At 49.8% G+C, this 23,249-nt stretch overlaps 6 protein-coding genes across 6 annotated transcripts; 2 read left to right on the forward strand and 4 right to left on the reverse strand.

Annotated features, from left to right (window-relative positions):
* Nucleotides 1–1,869: 1,869 nt before the first annotated feature.
* On the reverse strand, nucleotides 1,870–2,655 carry LOC131215560 (uncharacterized). The gene is made up of 3 exons (XM_058209952.1): nucleotides 2,209–2,655; nucleotides 2,026–2,140; nucleotides 1,870–1,967 (listed from the first exon to the last, which is right to left on the reverse strand). The coding sequence occupies exons 1-3, from the start codon at nucleotides 2,608–2,610 to the stop codon at nucleotides 1,870–1,872; spliced, it is 615 nt and encodes a 204-aa protein (XP_058065935.1). The 5' UTR covers nucleotides 2,611–2,655.
* A 588-nt stretch (nucleotides 2,656–3,243) lies between these two features.
* LOC131215961 (uncharacterized) lies at nucleotides 3,244–4,884 on the reverse strand. Its single transcript, XM_058210360.1, has 7 exons — nucleotides 4,872–4,884; nucleotides 4,381–4,535; nucleotides 4,172–4,318; nucleotides 3,947–4,109; nucleotides 3,746–3,877; nucleotides 3,492–3,685; nucleotides 3,244–3,420 (listed from the first exon to the last, which is right to left on the reverse strand). The coding sequence occupies exons 2-7, from the start codon at nucleotides 4,516–4,518 to the stop codon at nucleotides 3,244–3,246; spliced, it is 951 nt and encodes a 316-aa protein (XP_058066343.1). The 5' UTR covers nucleotides 4,519–4,535; nucleotides 4,872–4,884.
* Nucleotides 4,885–5,900: 1,016 nt separating this feature from the next.
* Nucleotides 5,901–8,964, reverse strand: LOC131215561 (nose resistant to fluoxetine protein 6-like). The gene is made up of 8 exons (XM_058209953.1): nucleotides 8,726–8,964; nucleotides 8,518–8,661; nucleotides 8,183–8,351; nucleotides 8,000–8,092; nucleotides 7,205–7,934; nucleotides 6,996–7,146; nucleotides 6,749–6,935; nucleotides 5,901–6,686 (listed from the first exon to the last, which is right to left on the reverse strand). Exons 1-8 carry the CDS (start codon nucleotides 8,930–8,932, stop codon nucleotides 6,400–6,402), a joined length of 1,968 nt encoding a protein of 655 aa, XP_058065936.1. The 5' UTR covers nucleotides 8,933–8,964; the 3' UTR covers nucleotides 5,901–6,399.
* Nucleotides 8,965–10,255: 1,291 nt separating this feature from the next.
* Nucleotides 10,256–14,328, forward strand: LOC131215562 (uncharacterized). The gene is made up of 8 exons (XM_058209954.1): nucleotides 10,256–10,987; nucleotides 11,053–11,388; nucleotides 11,478–11,557; nucleotides 11,622–12,097; nucleotides 12,168–12,298; nucleotides 12,359–12,624; nucleotides 12,692–12,810; nucleotides 14,259–14,328. Exons 1-6 carry the CDS (start codon nucleotides 10,256–10,258, stop codon nucleotides 12,470–12,472), a joined length of 1,869 nt encoding a protein of 622 aa, XP_058065937.1. The 3' UTR covers nucleotides 12,473–12,624; nucleotides 12,692–12,810; nucleotides 14,259–14,328.
* A 196-nt stretch (nucleotides 14,329–14,524) lies between these two features.
* LOC131215564 (O-acyltransferase like protein-like) lies at nucleotides 14,525–17,025 on the forward strand. The gene is made up of 7 exons (XM_058209955.1): nucleotides 14,525–14,653; nucleotides 14,715–14,858; nucleotides 14,931–15,776; nucleotides 15,843–16,036; nucleotides 16,103–16,589; nucleotides 16,663–16,765; nucleotides 16,840–17,025. Exons 1-7 carry the CDS (start codon nucleotides 14,525–14,527, stop codon nucleotides 16,866–16,868), a joined length of 1,932 nt encoding a protein of 643 aa, XP_058065938.1. The 3' UTR covers nucleotides 16,869–17,025.
* LOC131205564 (nose resistant to fluoxetine protein 6-like) lies at nucleotides 16,664–21,686 on the reverse strand. The gene is made up of 10 exons (XM_058197714.1): nucleotides 21,403–21,686; nucleotides 21,186–21,328; nucleotides 20,956–21,105; nucleotides 19,116–19,281; nucleotides 18,919–19,053; nucleotides 18,621–18,817; nucleotides 18,018–18,550; nucleotides 17,797–17,947; nucleotides 17,393–17,725; nucleotides 16,664–17,325 (listed from the first exon to the last, which is right to left on the reverse strand). The coding sequence occupies exons 1-10, from the start codon at nucleotides 21,551–21,553 to the stop codon at nucleotides 17,071–17,073; spliced, it is 2,214 nt and encodes a 737-aa protein (XP_058053697.1). The 5' UTR covers nucleotides 21,554–21,686; the 3' UTR covers nucleotides 16,664–17,070.
* Between the last annotated feature and the right edge of the window lie 1,563 nt (nucleotides 21,687–23,249).

Genomic DNA, 23,249 nt, shown 5'->3' on the forward strand with positions numbered 1-23,249 from the left:
TTTGTAAGCAAACAAGCGAAGCGATTTTGCAACGATAATTTGCTGGCGCAGGATCTAACACCTCACCGGCACAGTCCAGTCCGATAGAACGCGTGCGAACGACTGAGCTTCGCAAACTGTCTCCCCCGGCGTTTTGGTTGCGGCCGGTCCCCAGTATCAGTGTCGTCACTAGCCCTTCCCCGCGCGCAATCTGCGACCCCGTGAGCCAATCTGCTCAAATGGAGCTTCCTGGTTGCCAATCGCAATGAACGGCGCGCGATCGTCCGAATGAACTCGTCGGGATCGTCTGTGAACATTCATTCGCCCCATGCGTGGAGGCACACGTGAGCGTGAGTAAGGAGTTAAGGCAAGACACGGCAAATCGATCTAGTTAACTGCTTAACTGTGGGCCCATATGATTTAAAGGGACCCAAAGTCGGGATCCAGTCTTCGTAGAAAACAAACAAAATCGATTGAAAGGTATGAACCACAAAAATGAATCTGAACAATAATATGGCCAAACACGAATTTTCAAAAACATCACAATTACCGTTTGAAAATGCGAGAAAATGAACTGCCGATCACATCAAACAGCTTCGATGAACCAAACATCTCTGAGACAACGAAGTTGGCGGTGACTTGCAAAATTCTCGATGCTAATAAATAACCGAAGGCGATAGAAATGGGGAAACCACCAACGTTTGTGGGTCGAAAATATTGGACAAGATACAAGAATCCATTTCACCCCCCACACCAGAGTTCACGCAGCAGTCGAAGATCCGGTTGTAAATTGTAATTTTCTGTAAATATCGTTGCGTATTTCTGGAACCCTGGTCCATTTCAGCAAAATGATGACGAAACTTCTGCCCGGGCTCTGTTTGTCGACGAACCGGTAGTTGATAATGGAGTATGTAAACAACAAATTTGGCGGCATTCGAGTTGTTGACCAAGAACGGTTCAAGAGCAGTCGATTGGCAGTGTACGAATGGGGGTACCTATCCAATCCGAGGCCACCGGAACCCATAACCCAGTAACCTCCTGTTTTTAGGTCTAATTTTAGAAGTAAATCGGTAAAGACAAGATTCGTTCACTCATGATGAAAGAGGCCACCGAAGTTCATTCACTTGCACAATCGATCTATGGCTATCCTCCGTCAATCGTACGGGCAAGAATCCGCGCTGAGAATTTTAGATTCCAACGATTGCAGGGTGTGTTCCATGCGCACCGAAGTCGTTCGTGACGGTGACGTGTTTCGGTGTGGGATGACAGCAGTGGCGGCAGGAACCAGAGAGATTTTTTTTTGTTTCAAATTTCACACTACCCAAACTTGTAGAATACCGAAAAGCTGATTGCTGGTGATTCAGAGTGTTCGCAACGTGGTCTTCCGCCTAATGTCTCGGACACGTGGCTTCGACATACATTTGAAGCGGGGATTTGTTACTATCCAGACGCCAGAAAACCTGTTTTTTGTTCTTCCAAAAACCGTTTTCAAAAATCCCCGTCGAGTTCGTTATCTATTCCGGCGTTGCTGTCTTCTTCGGTCGATTTCGCGCTACACCAAAGTGCTTTACAGAAATTAGAATTGATCGGGCTGGTTCCTTCGTATAGACGGACCGACCAGGATGGAATAAGTGAAAGTCTGACGTTTTGTCCCCTTTTTTGCGATGTGTTTAAGAGTGGCAGAGTTTGGCATGAACACGAAGGGATATTTGAAGGGGACGCACGAATGGTTTTAGCCGCAGTCTGGTTGTGGTTCTGTTTCGAACATCTTCTCAGAACTTAAAGCAAGCCCATAGTCATTTGCGAGATTCCCGTTTTACACATTTTTATGATTTTATTTAGAGCTTTGATTGCACTTTTGTGTACTTGGTTGGCGAACAGTCTGAGATGCTACAGATCTGTTTTCTTTACCTCTAGCCCCGATACGATCGCAGTTTCGCCGCCATTCCTTGCTGCTTCCGGATCGACGCGGTTGGGTTTCTTTCGACCTATGCCGAAAAGACTTTTGTAAAACATCGGATATAACGAGGTTTTCTAAAGGCTTACCCATTAGCCCTCCGAAAAGATGATTTTGTAACGAAGTGGTGGGCAGCTCAATTAAGAAGCACAACAGTAAGGCCACCAGACAGGACAATACCACCGAACCGAACCACATGGTAACCTGTGAAAAACAGAAGAAAGCGGTTTCAGTGTTGGCGGCAAATAACTGCACAGGCGCAAGGTCCTTACCGTCAGCAAGTCACTGTAGTACACCGGGCCACGTGCACTGACGTACATGTAACGCATGACGAGCGGATGGCTAAGGTACGCACCGTACGCCAGTCGCCCGAGGGGCTCAAAGAACCGATAATTTAGCACACGCTGTGTCGTTCGGCTTACGCCGAAGATCATTCCGAGAAACAGCACGCCGAGCTCGATGCCGATCAGGTTCTTCGACACCACAAAGTAGACCGCCATCCAGAGGGAAGGCTTTTGAAACTCCTGCACGTAGAACATGTACGACGGCAGCATCGTCAGCAGGGCGAAGGGAAAGTTGAGGTACCACACCGCCCGGAACACTTTGCTGTCGGCCAGATTGATCGAGCGTTGCTGCAGCTCCCGGTAGATCACTCCAGTTAGCACGCCGAGCATGTAGTTGCCAAAGTTGACGTGCGACGGGATGTAGGACTTCAGGTAATACTCATCGTGCCACAGGACATACCGTTGGGCTCTAGAAATTGGTCATAGCAAATTAACAGCACAAAAAAAGCCCTTGCTCGTAACCGAAGCGTGACTTACTCCAGCGTAATAACGAACGTGCCGTCGAGCTTCTGATAGTAGATGAAGGCGGCCGGAATTAGGTACGCGATCACCATAACCAGCGCTAGGATGGCGATCTTCAGGCGAGGAAACTTAACGATCGCCACCAGCACCACCATGGCCACGATGAAGATCTGGAATTCTGCCGCCAGGTACCATCCTTGCTGAACACACTGCATGACGAAGATCAAGGGCACAAATTAGGACTCGCTGTCGTATTATCTTCAGGCTATCCGTACCGGTTGATCGGCGTGCACGTGGTTGTTGACGTACAGCAAGTTGGTCCACCAATTACGCCGGCAGAACACCTGCTCCGTCTCAGCGCCCCAACGCCAAAGGGGTCCGGTCTGTAGCTTCAGTAGCCATGTCGCGTGGAACAACATCACGAACGCGTACACAGGAGTCAACCTGAGCAGAAAAAAACCGTGATCCATCCGTGCCTCCCAAAGCATCCGAACCCGCCACTTACCGGATGTACCGATACAGGATCGCGATCGGGACGTACAGGATGCTGATCTGGCCTTTGCGCTTTTCCGCCACCTCGAGAAACTGCACCGCCAACAGTGTGCCGCTCATCGCGAGAAACACTTGCGTGATTTGAACGCCGTTCGTTAGTATCATGCTGGCAACGTTGTGAAAGATCTTGCATAACCAAAGGCGCACGCGCGGATTAGTCTAGGGCTCCAAGTACGCGATCGCGATCGCACTCTTACCTTTTCGAACTTTTCCACATGGGTCGTGGGGGAGACGACCAACAGCAGGACGGCGTGCCCGAAAATGACCAGCATCATCGTAAGGAAGCGTAGCGCTTGGAAAAAGCGCAACTTTTTGTGGGTTTCATCGTGCGACCGAGAGGTCAACCGGTACCAGTTGCGCTGGATCGAGAAGGCTGCCCACACCATCTTGCCTGCAATGGACACATATTAGAAGGTAAGCAGAGCGAAGAAACATACAAAAGCGATCCTACGTTTACTATCCAGCTCCTGCTGGTAGTGGCACGGGTGTTGTTTGTAGTTGATCGACCCGTCGTACCAAGAGGACACGATGACCAGCATTATCAGCAGAGAGAAGATGGCCACAAACGAGTAGTCCAGCGTGTCTGCAGAGAAAGCCAACTCGAGGTCAGGACCTTATCTGGAGGCGCTGCTTAACGATCCCCCCTACATACCGATCTCTATCTCGCTGGACGAGGTATCGCAGGATTGGACCTCGGCGTGGGCCAGCAAACCGTACGTTTCGTTGAGTTGCTTATTGATGCAAACCTCTACCATATCGTCGTACTTTGCACGATCGGCCGCCGAGTTGCGGAAGAGTCTTTCATCAAACTTGTACTGACAGGTACGAAATCAAAACTGTAGCGAGCGTCATGACGTAGGGGATCGGGGGGCCTTACCTTCGTGTTGATTGGGAACTCGTTCACACGGAGTAAGCCCCGTTCCGTCGGAGCGAGACTTTCCAGGGTTTGCTGGCAGCGCTGGATACAAAGGCCGCGCTTCAGGACGGCATGGTTAAAGTGGCGCTTGTAGTCACTGGAAAAGTCCTGCAGAAAACACATGGAGTTAGGAACATGGCTGAATACGGGGTCCGGGGCATCCTTGGCACCTCAATCAACCGCCACAGCTCCGATCGGTTGTCCGGCTTGAGGACGACCGTCGCGATACAGTACACTCCGTCGGGTTCCTCCGGAGCTGGTCGCTCGAGGCACTCTTCGTAGTCGTCCATCATCCAGAGCTTCGGCATGCGGTGATACTGTGATACTGCGGTCGTTGATGTTTGTCAGGTGCGTTGTTTTTTTCCGGACAGACACCGGGGCCGTCCGAATGACATCAATGAACGAATGGAGGAAAAAGTGTAATTAAATGTGAGCAGCACAAAAAATAAAATGAGACACATAAACGAGAGCTTAACTCGCTCGACGTTTCCGTTGGTTTCTTTCAAGGGTGTTTGAAGAGACAGCGTAGGAAATGTTCAAATCTAGTCACTAACTTCAAGTTTCTAATGATAGGGGATTTTACTCAAACACTCTAGAAGGTATTAACCAAGCTTTTTTCGATACCCTCGTCGATCGCCATAGTCGTAATCAATTTACTTACACTCAATAAAGTCGTCACCTTGGCTCACTGTCAGCGTCATTAGGAGGATGCCAAGCACTGGCGCTACAATCTGCACGACACCCATTTTTGATGATCTGATTGATAGAGTGAACCTAGTTTAAGATATTGCACACTTTAAGACACTGATTGTAGGCAGTTCTTCACTGCTGGACCACCGAAATCATACTGGCACGATCTTCTCACACCAGAACCCACTTCGGTTTGTTCCAGCGTAGACGTAAATGGCTTCCATTAGACCAAAGGCCGCAGCGTCTGAACCAGAATGCCAAGTTCAATGTTCTTTTTTGTGATAGCGGGGTAAAACATGCCCTTCTGGGGTCTGGGGTCCTTCTATCATCTTACTCAGTTTCTTCGTCGCCGTAGCCATTAAGTGCGGACGGTGCGGACGAATGGACCTCTTCACATCGCGCTAGTCAACCTGCCATGTGATGTAAGGTTTCGACGCAACGGCTAACATTTTTCTGAGATCAACTTGTTTCTTCCTATTTACATAAAACATAATTAAGAAAATCTTGATCGTTTTGTTGGTGCAACATTGCACAAGATCGGTTATTGTACGGTCCTGCAGGAAAGAAAATTATTTAGAGCTTTCCTTCTTAATTTAATCACCAGAAAAAGAAATTATCCTTCATTTCCGATTGGTTTATAGCAAACCTGTGTTGAGAACAAGCGAATGTCCTCGATCTTTCTTGAGATTTACGAAGTTTCCCGGGGCTTTCTTAACGGTATTGATAAATTTGTTTAAAAGATTTCGTTTTCAAGGAAGTTGATGTTAATTTCTTTAACTGTTGATACAAAAAAGATACACAACTGTAACAAATGATATGATATAAATAAGACTCAGTCCCAGTTAAGAAAAAAAACTAACTCCTTTAAAATAATTTAGACCATAATACATCTGGAAAATCATAATTAAATTAAGTAGACTTCAATTTAGAATCAGCTACGACGTTCTCTTCAGCAATTTTCTCGTACTGAATGAGTTCTTGGTTTATTTAATGACTAGCTGTTCCCGTTCTCGTTTCTCCGACGTCCGATCCGACGTTTCAAAGGATTGGACTTCCCGGTGACGTAACCGAGCGACTTCCCTTCTCGCTTCCTTTTAAATTAATTCTAACGACAGGGTACAGGTCGAAGGTCTTAAGGATGTGTATCGAGAATGTTCTGGATCCGCTGGAGGCCCAGCTTCCGGTTGAACATGCCGGACCGCTTCAGCCGGCAGTGGATGTACTGCCCGCACAGGCACTTGCAGTATCTTTAATGTGCCCACGGATTCCTTGCGTACTATGTAAGAGGGCTACGTGTCATCAGCCCTCTATGACACCTAAAAGGAACGGGGTTCGGGGTTGCTTGTCAGTGCTCATCAGAGAAAGGCTCATAATTTGTTCTATATTAAAGTTGACCCAGATACAGTTTCCCATTAAAAACCTAACAACTGTCAAACAACAGTTTTTTATCCCGTTTTTTGTGACAAAAAGGACGGAATCGGACGCTTGGACGCGGACCGTTAAAGCTGTTTCTGTGGGGGACGTCGGGTGCACATCCTATCGATGGCCGGTTTCAGAAGTTGTATCATCGGTTGCTCGATGACCAGGAACACCAGCAGCCCACCGACGAACGATGCGCCGTTGACCAGATAAACGGATCTGAGGAACTTTGGCAGACTGATGTACGTATTCGGGTGCTCGTGGAGCAACAGGAATCGCATCACGACGTCGTGAAGCACGTACACGCTGTAGGTTAGCTTCCCGAGAGTGGTAAACAGTTTGGAGCCAAGGATCCGCCGAAAGTGTCCTGCGGAGAGAGAGCGACGATCGGTTTTAGGTTCTGTTCGCCATCCGGCCCCATTCGCTTACCTTTCGGAGTGTTTATGCTGCGCAGGAAGCAGACGGCTACAAACACTCCCATGACGTTTCTGTACAGCGTACTGTAGAGTGACACCCATAGCGATGGCTTGGGAACGTCGATACTGTACCAGACACCGGTGAGCAGAACAACCGCCGCCAGCAGCGGTGTGATAAACCTTTCAATGACCCGATAAAGCTGCAACAAACCGGAAGGTAAGATCATAAACGATTTCGATGTACATCATGCTTGACGTACGGGGTACTCCTGCAGCTGAAGCTTGTGGTGGACCACGCGATGATGGAGGTAGCCGGCAATCAACCCGGCAAGGTAGCTGCCGGTGTTGGCATAACTTGGCAAGTAAATCTGTCGTATCCAGGGCTCGTACATGACGATAAATTTGGCTTCACTACCGGGGAGAAAGGTCGGTGTATTACTCCACAGCTCTACTACAGCGCTACACTCACCTCAGTTTAATCGGTAACACAGGATGCAACTTATTGCGGTGCGTGATGTACGCCGGGATCCACAGGGACAGTACGGTGCCGACGGTGAACAGAAACCCAACCGCACGCGGCCACCGATGGATTAGCAGCAGCACTCCGAGCGCTAGCAAAAACAGCTGCAAGTCAGCGGCTAGATACCAGGAGTGCATTAAACACAGCTCCTTCGGCCACGGGAAGTTGTTGATGAACAGCACGTTGGCCCACCAGTTCTGCCGGCAGACGGCATTCTCGACGGTGAACAACCGAAAACCGTTCATGTTCGTGTCGAAGCGAACGTTCAGGCTGACGGAGAACAGCAGAAAGTAGCCGTAGACGGGCAGCAGACGGAGTAGGCGATTGAGCAGCTTGCCCCGCACGTAGCAGGAGTCGATCGGTTGCTTGGCAGCGTCGCGCAGAAAGTTGACAGCCAGCAGGTAGCCACCGATGGTGAAGAATATCTGCACCAGGAAGGCGTTCGAGCTTAGGTACATGAGCGCCGGATAGCGCTGCAAGACCTGTTCCAGGTCGGCAAAGTTGCGCGACGGAGCGACACTGGCGGCCAGTACGCTGTGCAGTAGTATCACCAGATGGTTCACGATCACCCGTAGCCCGTCGATGTGGACCAACTCGCGGTACAAGCCCGAAGTTGGGTCCGCCACCAGTCGGTTCCAGTTGTGACGGACGGAAAAAGCGGCCACTATGCCGCCATCACCTGGATGGGACCTTGAAACGGTGAGTAGCCCCGAGGACCAATTACGCTCTCTTACGACACCTTACCCTCTGAACCTTGGCGAAGGTCGCGCAGAGTTGCGACCAGCACTGCACCCATCAAAGTGACCGTGGTGGTGATGAAAAGCAGTTCCAAGAGCGCTACGTCGTAGGAAGAAAGTAAATACGAGAGAAATCATAGGGACCGCCATTTTAACACCTCGCGGCCGCCGCCGCCGCCGCCGTGCTTACAGAATTGATCCGGCGGAGTGTTACGAGGTGGACGGCAGAACTCGAGCGCCGTGTAGCCGGAGATGTTGTATTTGGCACGCAAGCGCCGATTTATGCAAATGTTCACCAGCGTCTCGTAACGCCGCTTGTCGGCCGGCATCGTGGGAAAGAGCGTGTTGGGCAGCAGTGACTAGAGCACGATGATCATTTATCAAGAACAGATGATTTTCAGGGCCGTTAAGATTAGTGCCCGAAGAGCGAATCATTTCATTAGCCAATTAACATACACTCCTAACGGAACCTAATCTCACATTTTTGCTCAGTCAGAAAATATAACAGTCATTTACGTCACTTACAGTGAAATTAACAGGTATTTTGGGCTGATACAGAGCACTTCGTTCTTTTTCGCTCAACGCACCCACTTCATCCTGGCAGTCCGCGATGCAGACGCCAAGCTCCAGAAACTGTCGACGGTGATTAAAGATGATCCGGTCCGTACTCTGCGGTGAAATGGGGTTTAATGCGTACTCACAATACGCGCACAAGTGAGTTTCGAAACCCTACCTCCGTGTTGGGCACAACGAAGCCTGCCGGAAACTGATCCACTCGCAGGATGGTCCGGGCGTAGCAGTACACTGACGACGACGAGCGAGCCTGACACTGCTCGAAGTTGTCGTACATGAACAGATCCGGCGGACGGTACCGGTTAGTGGACAGCTGGGCCTGAGCCACCGACCAGCAGCTCAGTAGTCCAACGATCCAGCGCACCATGCTGACAGTTCCTGTTTGGCCACTAGCAACCTTTCTCGTGGCTGCCCTACGAACGACTGATCGCGCCCGGGCCATATCCGATCGATCTTTACGATCTCATCCCCCTCCCCAGGGGGAAGAATTCGCAATTTGTAAGCAAATGTCGCTGCGCCTGCGGTCCGCGATCAGCGATGCGGGAATGTTGCCGCGCAGTGAGAGTAATTGCGTGGCCGCCCGGCTGGGGTACTAGAATTAGTAGATGGAGTAGCTCACCGTGAGCGCGGGCATCTAGAATTATGGCTACCGAATTGACCCACATTAGCGGCTCGCTGGCTGCTGGCGCTCATTCGTGGGCCCACCGGGTGCCCATTGATGAAAAGGGTGCGTGTGCTGGGTGGATACGTTAAGGACTTGATCACGGTCAAGGCCGGTCTATCACAGCCAGACAGATCGCGCAGCGGCACAGCGACTGTGCCGCCGGTCCGCACGTGTAAGGCTTCAATTTGCGCCGTTAAACCGCGCAATATCGTGAAGTTTGTCAACAAATAAAGACCACAATTGCCGTGCGGCCGAACACCGTCATCAGCGTCACCGTTTCGCGTCACCTTTGCACCTTCGCTGTAATGGGTGTATACCCAGCCATAAAGCTAAAGGGCTCGCGGGGGGTCAGAAGCATTAAATTGATAGCTGCGCGGTTTACGAGTCAATATTGATGTTCGGTCTGCTACGGATAGCGTTGCCTGAGCGTGCCGCCATTATTCATGTGCTTTGAAGGCAAGCCACACGGCAGATGCTCGTGCCGGGGATTCATTTGATAATAGAGCGAAGACTAAGGCTTTCTAGAGCCCAATTCGCAGGTCGACAAGCTAATCACAACGCACGCAACACTTTGCTCCCGTGTGGCACGGGATCGTAATCTCTAATCGGTCGATCCGTAAATTTGTTCAATCGATGACGACAGTACTCCGAGTAAATATGGCAGATTGGCAGCTGATTGGGTACAGTTGAGTCTAGTAGTATACTACGATTTATTTTGACATAATCTGCCCATCGCACGGGGTATGGCGCAAAGGGAGTAGCACTTGTCAAAACAAACCCCGGTCCAAGACGTAGCGCGGTGGTCAGAATCGATCGATGTTTCGCTTTTTCATGGCTTCCTACTGCGCTGGCCATGCCCTTAGCGGATGCCACCGAATTAGCCATATGCGAACCGTTCCCGAGCAGCTGATAACGCGTGTGTCCTGCGTCGCGTCTGCTGATACCGGGCATCGTCGGGATCACTACTAGGGCAGCCAGTCCACGTTGGGTCGTTCGCTACGGAACACAGTTTTGTCCGTAGAGACAATGAACGGTGGCATCTCGTGCGTTGCCTTGCTGATCAGTTTGACGCAGCTGTCATCCGCAGACAACCCGCGGTTACCGGCCTTTTACGAGCTCGACGATTGGGACAATTGTACCGGAGGTGTCGGTGATCCGGTGGTGTACTGTATGGTTCGAGTACTGGTACCGAGTGCCACCGAAGAGGCGGATGACCGGAAACACTTTCGCAGGACGCTTCTCGATCGTGGCATTTGTCTGACGACGGCTCGTGAGCTCGTGCAGAACTATACTCAAGTTGGCGTTCCTGCCACGTTTCCTGCTTCGTGGAAGCGAACGGATCGTTACATTCTGAGCCGCAGGTTCTATCCACCTACGTATCACCCGCACCCCGAGGAGGAACGTGTGGCCAGTGTTCTGGTGCGTCGTAGGCTAGTGACCAACACTCAGGCCCAAGTGTCACCGCCCTACACGGAGATAGAATACTGTTTGAGGAACTTTTCGCGCGGACACTACAACGTAGCGTTGAAGGTTACACTCTCGATTGGCGTTAGTCTGGCGTGTATTCTGTGTGTCAAACGATTGTTGTGGCCATCCAGAGTGTTGTTGGAACCTCACGTAGCCCGTGGTGAGTGCCAGCGACACTTTCTGCTGTTCGACTTGTACAAATGCTACGGTCTGGTTGGGGTGGTTCTTGCCCATTGCTGCTTGTTTGGGCCGTTTCTGATGCCGATGAAGGATATGGCCGAGCTGGAAAGGGTATGCTGGGTTGCCTAGTCATCAATCAATGATCGTTCCGCATGATCCTCAACGGTTTTTGGCAGGTACTAACCCAACCCAACATCAAGCTGGCCCGCATGGTGTTTCCGTTTCTGATGCTGGTCTTCTTCATCATGAGCTCCATGCTGCTGACGGTGAAGCTGCTGGACAATGCCAGAAGATCTGCTCCCCAGCGACCTACATTAGCGGCGATCATCGGGCACCGGTTGATAAGATTACAACCGCTGAACGTGCTGACGGTGGGCTTTTGTGCGCTCGCCTATGAGCACTTCGTCGCTGGACCGCTTGGACCGCGCCAGCTGATTGTGGAGCAGACCATGTGCCGGACGCACTGGCTGACCAATGTGCTGTTCCTGTCCAACTACAACACGCGCGAACCGGTTCGTATAGCCGCGTCGGTCACTGAACCACGCATCACGCACCGGCTTAGTAAATGATCGTTCTGTTGGTGTTCATTCCGGGCACACAGTGCCTGCCACACTCGTGGTACGTGAGCACCGACTTCCAGCTGTTCGTCACGACGGCCACCGTGCTCTGCGCACTCCATAGGTAAGGTCCTGCAGCCGCCAGGACTATAGTGCATTTGACAAGCATTTTTTTCTCTTGCCAAAAGGTGGCCACACTGGAAAAGCGCCATTCTGACAGGCCTAGGGCTGTGTGCGTTCCTGGGACCCTTTCTGAGCGTGCTCGGGAATGACTTCGATCCGATCGGACCCACCAGTCTGCACGAGATGCGCTTCTTTCTACTCGACAGCCCGTTCATGGCGCGACTCTACACCCCGTTCTACAACAACCTGTGCTGGAGTGTCGGTGGTATGGCGGCCGGTTTCGCCTACGATCGCTGCCGAACTGCGCTCGAGGCGCCTTCGGTGACAGATGGCCAGAGGAGACGCATGGTTCGGCGCGTGAACCTATCGCTGCTGCTGGCACTCACGCTGCTCGCTACGTTCATCCACCTGACGATCGAAGCTTCCGAAAGCTCGGCCGATGCTAGCCGCTGGCGGCTGGCGGCCTACTACGCACTGTACAAGCTTTCGGCGGCCGCTTTCTTCAGTGTGCTCTTCGTGCGCGTTTTGCTAACCGAAACTGGTACGCTGCTGGCGAGGAAGGTAAAGTATCCCGAAAGGATGAAAATAACCTCGTACGGATTTACTTACAGATTTCTACGGTTCCGCGGTCGTCAGATGTGGTGCAAAGCTTTACTATGCCGTGTACTTGATACATTTTCCGATTTTTCGCATCGTGTTTAGTAACGAAACGGCGGTACGGGACGTGTCGGCCGAACTGCTGGTGAGTATGCTGGTGATTGCTTTTGAATCGAAATTAATTTACCGTCCACTTAAATTGTAGGTCTGGATGGGATTGAAGGTGTTCGTCATATCGTACCTCTGCGCCGTGCTGCTTCACTACGCCGTAGAGCAACCACTCGTCGGCTTCTTGAGGCGCATTTTCTTTCGTTCGTAGTTGGCACTATGGAGAAAAGACGGTGATAAACTAATTTTAAAAAGAGAGGGTGTTAGTTATATTTTCCTAAAACAGATTCCGAAAGAGTGCTAAAAATGGAGAGTGCACAATTCTGCAACGGTTATGTTCCTGTATTATACATCATTCGAAAGGTAATGGATCGTTCTTTGATAAGAAAAAATCAGATATTCACGTTTGGCATTGCTTGTATACTTTTAGGAACTACTAAAGAAAACTACGAAAAAATACATTTTTTCGACTTTGATAAAGCAGCAATATTTCGGTACGATTTGGTGCAACTAAACGAGGCATTACAATTAAATTTTAAACTATTTCAAGTAAGTTTTGTATCCGTACCTATACGTCCGTGTCCGCTGGGCTTATTTTAAGAAAACAATTCTTGATGCATAAGGAAGTGCCACTTCTCTATGCAGTCTATGAAACGGCTATACAAAACATATTGCCTTTATGAACTAGGTAAAATGTTTATCTTGTTTTCGAGCAAACGAATACACCCTGTACAGGTAATAATGTTTCAGAACACACGTTTGTGTAGAATTCTACCTTTTGCAATTTTAATTATCAATTTACCCATTTTTGATCAATTTTTAGTGTATCTTTTCGGGGAATATGCATTTTAAGGTAGTCGCTATAATGAAAGAATATTTCCAGATCCTGAGCGTGCAAGTACTGTTCCTAATGTAGATAAAGAATTGATCGCAAGGTTTAGCGGCCAGAAAGAAGTTAAAACCTTTTAGTGGTTTATAGGTGGCTTAAAGTACCTGCTGTGCCCCAAAAATTAGTTCTATGTCATTGGTCTATAGGTAGCGAAGAAATCATAAACTTAGTTTTCTTGATATAGGTAAAACCATATTTTATTCATAAAGGAAAACGTTAATGACGATATCGTGATTGATCTTGTATTTAATCAAGTAGATAAAAATTCTCACAAACGCAATGGCACAAAGCTTTACTCGTCGATCATTTCATATCTTTTTTTAAACTCATAAGGCATTACGTTTTTATCAGAAAATGAATATTTTCAGACGATTGTGCATTAAAGCAACTTAATGTCATGCAGATTGTGAAACTCAGCCGTACCTTAAAATATCAAGAAAATGATATTTATTATACTTGAACGCGTGTATTATGCATAAAATGTTGAATTTAACCAAAACACGTGCAAGGAAAACAAAAACGTTGAAAAAAGTTCCCAGATTCTCCCTAGAACCAAATATGCCTGCTCCATACAAATTCCCCACTGTGCGGGGATCCCAAATGCAGCCTAATCCAGTGAAGTTCAGAATAGGTTCTGAACCGAACCGAGTTCTGTGTTAGTAAAACCTCAACTTCAACCAGATGGGTTCTCAAAAGTCAGTGCAATCAGTGGTAATGAAAGTAAAAGGTTCTTCTTTTTTTGGGTCCGTTCGAATGGAATAGGTCCGCTAGAGTTGCATAACGGCACGGGGATTCAAGGTCGAGGACGATTTGTATATTTGAAAACAAGGGTTTCCCAGGTAGGCGTCCCAATATCAATAGGCGCGTCATCTTCGAGTGCAGACGCTTCTTACGATTGCTTCACCCGACAGGGTAGGGATTCCGGTGTAACGGCTACGTCATTGAAGCCGACCCCTCTCCAGGTTTCAAGGTGAGAAGGTGGCCCACGAGAGCATGTCCAGCGGTGGGCCCACTGGAGAGCCGCGTTTGTAAATATTGTTTTTGCTCTGCGCTGGTCCACTTGTGGTTTTTTCTAGACTTAATGTTTTCGGTGATCGCCACCTTCCAGATTAGGAAGCCACCGATGGTTGACCGAGGATGGTGCTCCGGTGAAAAGAGCGATTCATAGTAATTTCAGCCGGCAAAGTGTGCGCATCGAGCAATGGCTCCAGCCAGGCGAGCGATCGTGCTTTTGTTTGTAATATTCTCTCAAACAGGATCTTCGGGTGGCGAGAGACAAGCTGGTGGTAATAATCCTCGTACCGGTGGATACGGGAAGGACCCCGGAGTGACGTGCAGTGTGCTCTTTCACTACTTGTAGATGACTACGACCTGATGCCACCGTTGTTTTACTACGAAAATGTGACCGATTGTTTCGCTCGGTACAGTGCATCCGGTCTGTATTGCGTCGTGAAGACAGTCATCAAGCCTACCCCGGGCTCGGACTTGTGGCGCACGATCGAGGTACACAGAAGGTGTTGGTTCAAGGTTCAGGGTTCTGAAGTGCGTGTCTCTGCCATTCCAGAAATACTCTCAACTTGCCAGCTACCACGATCACGCTCTGCTCGATCGTGGGCTCTGTGTGGATGCTTGCGGTGCTCTGGTGAAACAGTTGGAGCCATCGATCGTACAATTCCTCGACACCGAGCGTGTTACGACAGTGCCCTACGTGAGCCTCCCGCCCGTCTTTAGTATGAAGCACTTCACATCATCAGTTGTGGTCCGTTCCCTTTCCTTACAGCATCTTTTATCGCTCCCGTCGGAAACGGAGTTATCAGCGCGCCGATCACAGTACGGTACACTGTTGAACATTTGCGCCAACTACAAACTCTGGCAGCAGTACAATCTGACCGGATACTCAGAGATTGAGCGCTGCACGACGAAGGAAACGCCATCCCCGGCTCCAATCGATGGATATCACGTTGTTCTGGCTACGATCGTCCTGCTGGCGATCGCTCTCGTTGTCTGCGCAACGGTTTCCGACAGGCGACCCGAGCGCACCATCAACAACAACGAAATCCCAAAGCATCTGCTCGACAGCCAGCCAACGGGGCCGCTCTGGCTAGAGTTCTCGTTGCGCCGGACGTGGCGTCAACTGGTGGCACCACCACGCACCATCCTGCAGCGTGATTTCGCGTTCGTCGAACTGTTCCGCCTGCTGGCGGTGTTCGTCATTCTGGCAATCCACGTGTCGATGTGCTTCGCGGCGGCTCCCATAGCGAACGTGCGCCCGCTGGAGGAGTTCTTCGCCCTACCGGTGTCCCTGGTTGCCGTAAGCATTTTCCCCTTCCAGGTCCACACGTTCTTCACCATCAGCGGTATGCTGCTGACCGTACACTTCCTGCACCTCGCGTCATCCACCGGACGCCGAATCGGTTGGTCGTACCTGGGGCAAGCGATCACCGTACGGTACCTTCGCATTTTCCCGCTCCTGCTGGTGGTCTGGCTGTATCACGTGTCGTGGTTCGATCGACTGTCGCAAGGACCGGGTGACTATCGGTACATTGAGCTGGAGAAGGATAACTGCCGCGCCAACGGGTGGCTGAACTTTCTGTTCATCAACAACTACTTCCGGCACGGCAATATGGTAAGGTGCGAGATGATTTCTATAGGTGACCTCCCGAATTTATCCTCCCATGTGGGCGCTCTACAGTGCATGCAGCAGTCGTGGCATTTAGCTGCCGACTTTCAGTTCTTCCTCATCGGCGTCCCATTTCTGCTGCTCATCCACCGACACCCGAGGCTACGGAAGCCACTGATAGCCACTGCCATCTGCATCTCGGTGGTCGCTCCAATCGCCAACCTTTACCATCATCAGTTCCCCGGTGTGGTGCTGACAAACTTCAAGTACGTATTAGCCCACACAAATCGGGCACGCCGATTAAATGCTTCCCAATCGATCCCTCACGCCAGGCAACTTCGGTTCGTGTTCTACGCCCACCGGGTGCTACAGTTCGATTACATGCTGTTCCATCCGCACACCTGTAGCTACTTTGCCGGAATCTTCGCCGGATTGGCGTACCATCGCTTACGGAACGACCCTAGCTTGGCGCTTCCGGCCATTAGGGGTATCTGGCTATGGAAGTGGGTCCCACCGTCGCTGGTGCTACTGCAGGCCTCGTTCGCTCCACTGTTCTACGATCTCGACTACCGCCGTCCGATGCTCTGGAACGCCGTGTACGGTGCGGTACATCGGTGCAGTTGGGGTACCATGTGCGCCGTTGGAATCCTGTACGGTGCAACGGCGTGGCGTGGTCGATACGCACCGATCCACCGCCATCCCGTGGTTCTGCTTCTGAGCCGACTCTCTTTCGGGGTGTTTATGGTGCAGTTCTGTGTGCTGAAAAGCCTTGCCCGTAACGCGGGCGGGTTCGGGATCGAGTTCAGCTGGAAGATTTACGTAAGCCAGGGCACACCACCTTAGAAAGGTTGGCAACTGATTGAATGAGCGTTTTACAATTTATTTTCCCTAGTTCCAATCCGTGGTCTACTCGTGGGTTGGGTGCTACGCAGCCGCGTTGGTGCTGGCTTTACTCGTCGAGTTTCCGTGTGCCGCCATTTGCAAACGATTGTTGAGTAAGAGAGGGACCCGCATTCGAAATCAAGGCGTTTCAAACGCTAAACGCAACTCGTTTACGTTCCTTCCGTAGGTTCACAGAAACACGGCGCGGCACGGTGAAATGGCACCGACCAGGAATCGTTTAAGGACCAATAGTTACAACTTTCCACTAACGTCTTACGTGCTACGTTTCAATAACAAATAAATGTCGGATTCCCTATTAACTGAGTACTTAATCAAGAGCTGGTGCTGGTGAGTCCACTTGTAGATTCCTTAAAGTTATCCTTATATTAATTTCACTAAAGCCTATCAGCTAACTAATCTATGGATGGTGTGGTGGCTGACCGTTAGGCTCAGCCTGTCCAGGCAGCTTCACCGGACCATCGACCTCCATCACGGTCGATATAATGACGTCACCGTTCGGTGGCTTGACGGGTTCTGAAGATGGTGATTTTCCCTGGCGTTTACCCTGACCGAGCAGCAGTTTCAGTAGCACATCGAAAGGTTTCTCCACCAGCAGAAACGCTACCAACGCGACGGCGTACGAAAGGACGAACGTTGAGCAGTACGTTGAAATCTACGGGAAGTACGGGAAGGATGATTAGTGTGTAGAACCTGGCTGATGTCGATCGTTTGAAACCCACAATCAGCTGCACGTTAATGCGCGTGTCTTCCGGGTAGTTGCTGAAGACCACCTTCAGAACCGTCATCTGCATTAGGTAGAACCCGAAACCTAGCCGCGCGAGCACTCTGCTCAGCGTGTTTCCTGCGAACCAGCGCCGTACGACGGTGTTGCGATCGTGAAAAGCGAGCAACAGGAAGGTCACTGAGTAGAACGAGCCGATCGCCAGCTTGTGCACCCCGGACAGGAAGGCCATCCAGATGGACGGTTTGCTGAACTGCATTATGTTGTAGAGCGGGGCCTGCAACGCAAAGCCTACGATCGCGATCAACGCGAGGAAGAACACATTGCGCAGCTGTTGGAAGATTGAAACCAGGGTGTCAGTATAGGTGTTGGTCGCCCAACCTCCCCTAATAGTACACGTACCGTCTTGATCGGTAGAGACAAATCCTTGCGGGAAATCTTGTGGTACATCAGGCCGGCGATCATACCCCCGAAGTAACTGGCGCAGTGTGTTTCCGTGGCTTGATACGATCGGACGAAATACTCATCGTACCAAAGCTGATACTCGTTGCCTCTGTTTGTGGATAGAGTGAATTATTTGATGAATCGTTTGAAACCTTCCGCTGGAAGCTCCGTTTACTCACTTCATTGTCAGTGGCATTACGGCGTCCACCGCACTCAGATAGGTGTTGATCATCGGGAGAACGAATCCGAGCAGACCCATCGTGGCCGCGCACCAGAACGAGGCCTTGGGGAATCTCCAGAGGACCGTCATGATGAGCAGTCCGATAACGAAGAGCTGAAAATCGGCCGCCAGATACCACGTATGGATGAGGCATTGCTCCTCCGGCTGGTAGTAGTTGTTGATGAACAGGAAGTTGATCCACCACTTGCGCCGACAGATGAGCCGCATTTTGGGTAGAATCTTGTACGCGGACGGTGTCGTCAGGAAGGTGTCGTAGTGGGACACGGTAAACAGCATGAGCACCGCGTAGACGGGAAGTGACCGCAGGTACCGATTGATTAGCCCCTGCCAGAGGATGCTGAGACGGAAGCGTTTGTTTTCCGTGTGCTGCAAGAACTGCACCGTCAGCAGCAGCCCGCTGATGCAAAGAAACAGATCCACCTGGAACGGCACTATCGAGAAAAGCATCTGCGACACCGGGTAAGCCAGGAACTGTGGGTCCAAATGGAAATACGTGTATTAGACGCTCATTCTTCTCGCATTCGGGCACAAACTTTCTGACCTCTTCCATCGCCAGTGGGTTCTGCGAGGTGAACATGACCATGCCGATGAACACGTGTAGCATCAGAATGAAGCACATCGTCAGGACGCGAATCTGATCGATAAAGTCCAGATCCTGCTGGTACTGACACTGGGACGATTTCTGTGTCAACCGAGCCCAGTTCCTGTGCACGGAGAAAGCCGTCGCCATCGTTGCCACTGTGAATCGGAGGTCAAGCATGCCACTAAAGCCCGATCAGTACGAGACTGTCATACCCGCTTGATGCGGTAGTGTCCTCCAGCAGCCATTTCAAACATACCTCGGTTTTTGAGTGGTCGCACAAAGTGTTTCCCGCCGGAAGAAGCTCGTGCCAGCCGGCTGTCGTAACACTGAGAACCTACGGCCAATATGAACAGGGTGCACAGCAGCGTTGTGTAGGCCACATCCAAAGCGTCTGGGGAAGAAGGAACAGCGATACTGAAGCACCAAATCTTCGGCAGGAATTTCTGGGCTTACCTGTTGGTCTGACGAGGGTCTCGTTGGTGGTGCACTCCTCGATTTCGACGTAACCACTGAGGTTGTACTGTGAGCGGAGGGCATAGTTTTGGCATACGTTCACCAGACGGCCGTACGCGTTGCGGTAGTGCGTTACATTCGGCAGCATCCAGTCGGACATGATGAACTGGGAATAAGTATCATTCAAATGTTTCAAATTAATAACCTTAACAGTGGCTAAATTTTAAGCCTGGACTTTGTTGGATTGTTGTAGGATTTTTGTACTCTTGGAGAAGCCAAATAAAACTTTAGGGTCAAATGGATATTTTTCACAGCAGAATTAATTGATTGATGCCGCGATAGATCTACGGAAGAACCTCATCTTTGGTGCGAAACAGACCCATAATCTAACAATCGACAACCTGGGAAGACAGATATGAAGCGGTGAAAGGAGTTGGTCCTTAGGGGCGGGCCAGTCATGATTTAGATACGCTACAAGAGTTGCGTCTATCATATAGTTTTTAGTTAAACTCAAAACTGTATTTAAGATGGTCCGATTTGCGTCAAATGTGCACCGTTTTGTTGAAAATCTTGTTGTCTTTTCAAAAATTACCTCATAATGTCTCTCTTATAGAAGGTTTGGTCGTTATTGGCGAAAAACTCGAGCAATCCATGTTTACAATCCTTTTTTGATCTCAGGTTTTCATCACTCAGGAAATTTTGTAATGCACGATAAAGGTGCGCATTCGATTGGTGCAAGGTTTGGACTATACGGTGAATACATTAAAACTTTCCAACCAAGCTCCCGGACTTTCTGGTGAGCCACTAAAGACGTGCGACAGATTTCGTCCTGGTGTAACACAAAACCTCTTCCGTTGGCCGATGCTGGTCGTTTCTGGTCAATTTGCTTCAGCTTTGATCAGCTGCTTCTGGTCTGGTCAGCTTTGAACGGTGCAGTAATTGACAGTAGAGATCTGAATTTAGCGTTTGGCTACACAGAAACAACTCATAATAAACGGTTCCTTTCAAGTCCCACCATATATCCAGTAGAACCTTCCTGGCCGCTGTTTCTGGTTTGGCCACCGGTTTAGTTGCTTCGCCACGCTTAAACCACGAACGTTTTCACACAGTATTGTCGTATGTATCCCATTCCACATCCCCAATACCAATACCTTGCGGGGACCCAGCTTTGCGCAAATGGCTTTAACCTGTTTGATGATTGATCTTTAGCTTCTGGCCGATGCTCTGATTACTAACATATCGAAGAATTTTGATTTTTTCTATAATTTTATCGACATTTTCGACGATGTGTCTGCCTAGGCTTTAACATAAAAAATAACTGAAACGGGTCAACAAAACCAAAATTTATCGCCACTAGCTGTTAGAGTATCGGCACCATAAACAACATGCGAAATTTGAGCAGCCTAGCTTTAATTTTGGACTTTTTCAAAGAAAAACAGTAAAATGTACCCACATTTCTCCTTGGTGACTTCCATTGTTTACCCCCTGTAACTCACAAACGAAAGGAACAAACAATAATCAATGAAAACATCTTTTTAAGTTTTAAGTATCAGCTATAAAACAAGCCTAAACTTGAAACTGTACGATCGATATAATCACTTAAGTCATCTGCCAAGAAAATAATGGATTACTTTTTCGCCAGCCTTATATCTTGATATTCAACTCACAATTCACTTCAAACTCATTTTTAGTTTATTATAGTTTACAGTCTGTGGCATATCAAGGGCGAACACAATTACGTAAAAGAACTAGAAGATTGTAAGCCTATCCTCCGTTTGTGTATCACCACAACTGCACATTAAGGCAAACACTAGCACTGTTGAAACGGGGCCATACTCACCCTTTTAGTCATGTTGAACTTCGGCACGTAGTACCGATCGGCTGGCGTTCCGGATGCTACCAGCTCATCAATCACACCGGAACACTTCTCCACGCACACTCCGCGCGTCAACACGTCGTGGTTGTACTGGAACGTGTACTTGGAGTATTTCTAGAAAAGTTTTTGCGCAAAAAAGAACTCATCAGTACACCGTCACCGCTACGGCACGCGACCACCGCCGGGCTAGTTACTTTAATCAGGCGCCAAACGGAGGACCTGGCGTCGGGTTTGATGGCCACCTTCGTCACGCAAAACACGCCGTTCGGTTTGTTGTGCAGACAGTGCTCCATGCTGTCGTACAGATGGAGCTGCGGCATCTGCCAGTATTCACTTTCTGGAACGAAATATTCATCGTACGGATCAGCTCCTGGAGGACACCGCGGTGGTGCGTTCCCCGGGCACACTCACTGTTGTAGCCGAACAGCACATCGAACGCCTGTACGCCCGCCGACGGCGACTGACCCACACACAGGAAGCCAACGATGGCAACACCGAGCACGATCACTGCGGGCGGCGATCCCCCAGGATGCCTTGAGGCCTTGATTAATCGAATTTTCATGATAATTCGCGAACTTGGGCAGGTGGACAAAACGAAGCTCTTCGTCCGCCGGGCCGATCATAAGCCTTCCGTTGAGCCTCCCTGGGCGATCAATCCTTGGCGATCTCGGGAGCGATCTAGAGCGATCTGATGCGCTGCGCTGTCCGTCGGCTACTGACTGGTCCGGTACCGGTGCACACCCGGCGAGCCAACGAACACAGGCTTGTACGTGCGGGTGTATTGCGGCAGCTGGCCTCAGCCCCCGGAAGGAGTCCGGCTACGTTTGACGCAACGTTCTACTGAACCTGATCTAGAGTTAGCAGCACTTTCCACTTCTAGTTCCCCCAGGGGGGGTATTAGAAGTTATTAGGAGAGCTACGCATGTAGCGTCTATGAAAGGGAGTCTGTCATCAGTCGCCCGATGGTGGGGATGTAATTTTCCTAATAACCCATTTTTGTACCCCAGAACCACGGCTAGAATAGGACTAGTTGGGCGCTTAGGTACCGATATGTCGAAAGGGCATAGTTTAAAATTCAAATCTGCCAGCGAGCGTCAGCGAACTCGTAATGCTAATACCACCCCAACTAGTCAAGGTACCCTATCGTTGAATTAATAATATTGAGTTCAATTCAATCAACTAAGCCGGTCGGTCTGGGGAAAAGCGTGGTTGTTGCGTGGAAAACATACCGAGACAGTGTAGCATTATTTTCGCACACATCTTGTTCCAGCTTGCTCACCAACTTGTTTAATGCCGTGCCATGTTTAACTGTCGCATGTGTCGCTATCGAAGACGCTTTGGCGCCCGTTCTTGTCCGATCGGTTGGGTTTCACCAAACAAACAACCACCACCACCGGGGACCCGCCCAAGGAAAAAGTTTTGCATAACGCACACATCCCACCAGTGTGGAGTTGGCCTGCGAATTCGGTACCGATACATGCCGCATCCAGTTCTGTTGCTCCGGTTCCATTTTGGTGACCCGATCGCACGAAGCTGGGCCATTTCTCTGCATCACTTCTTTGCTCACGACTGCACATACCTTGCTGGAATGATTAGAGCCTGGGCCCGGGGGCATCGTTTGAGGCGTTGAAGGTCGCCGGGTTTGATGGTACGCCAGAACAGGCAGGCGAATCATAACTGGAAATTTTGGATTCATTCGACCGATCGGCGTGGTTCGCAAAATATGTCCAACTTCAAAATGTCTTCTTTCAATCTTTATCCCATCGCAAGAATATTTTAACTTAAAACTTCTTTTTTTTATAACTCGCCAGGAGGTTGGTCACCTTCTCAATGTCTTTCCGTCCACTCTGGAACGTGTACCGGTAGCAGCGATATCGAATGCGTGTTTGGTGGGTTGCCAGCGAGCATCTTGGAAGGCCAAGGCGACCAAATCAGCGGCACTCCATTGCTTCCGCAACTAGAGACCTGGCCTATTTGAAGAACTTGTACCGCGAGGCAAGGTGCATTCCGCCTCCACCACGTGTGCCCTCATTCTGCAGCACACGCAAAGTGTAAGCCAGCTCAACGCACCGTTTGCCCGTGCACTTGAAACCCGCGGTGCTACTGCCGGCTATGCTGGTCGATTTACGCATCAACGCTCCAGGTCACATGCTCCGGCAATCCGGCCAGTTGTCCTTACTAAGCTTGAGGAATTCCTTTTCGTTGTAGTCGTTTTTAAAACATTGAAACCGATAAATACATAAGCTTCTGATTTAAAG

This window comes from Anopheles bellator, chromosome 1 (genome assembly GCF_943735745.2).
Source record: "Anopheles bellator chromosome 1, idAnoBellAS_SP24_06.2, whole genome shotgun sequence".
Lineage (NCBI taxonomy): Eukaryota > Metazoa > Arthropoda > Insecta > Diptera > Culicidae > Anopheles > Anopheles bellator.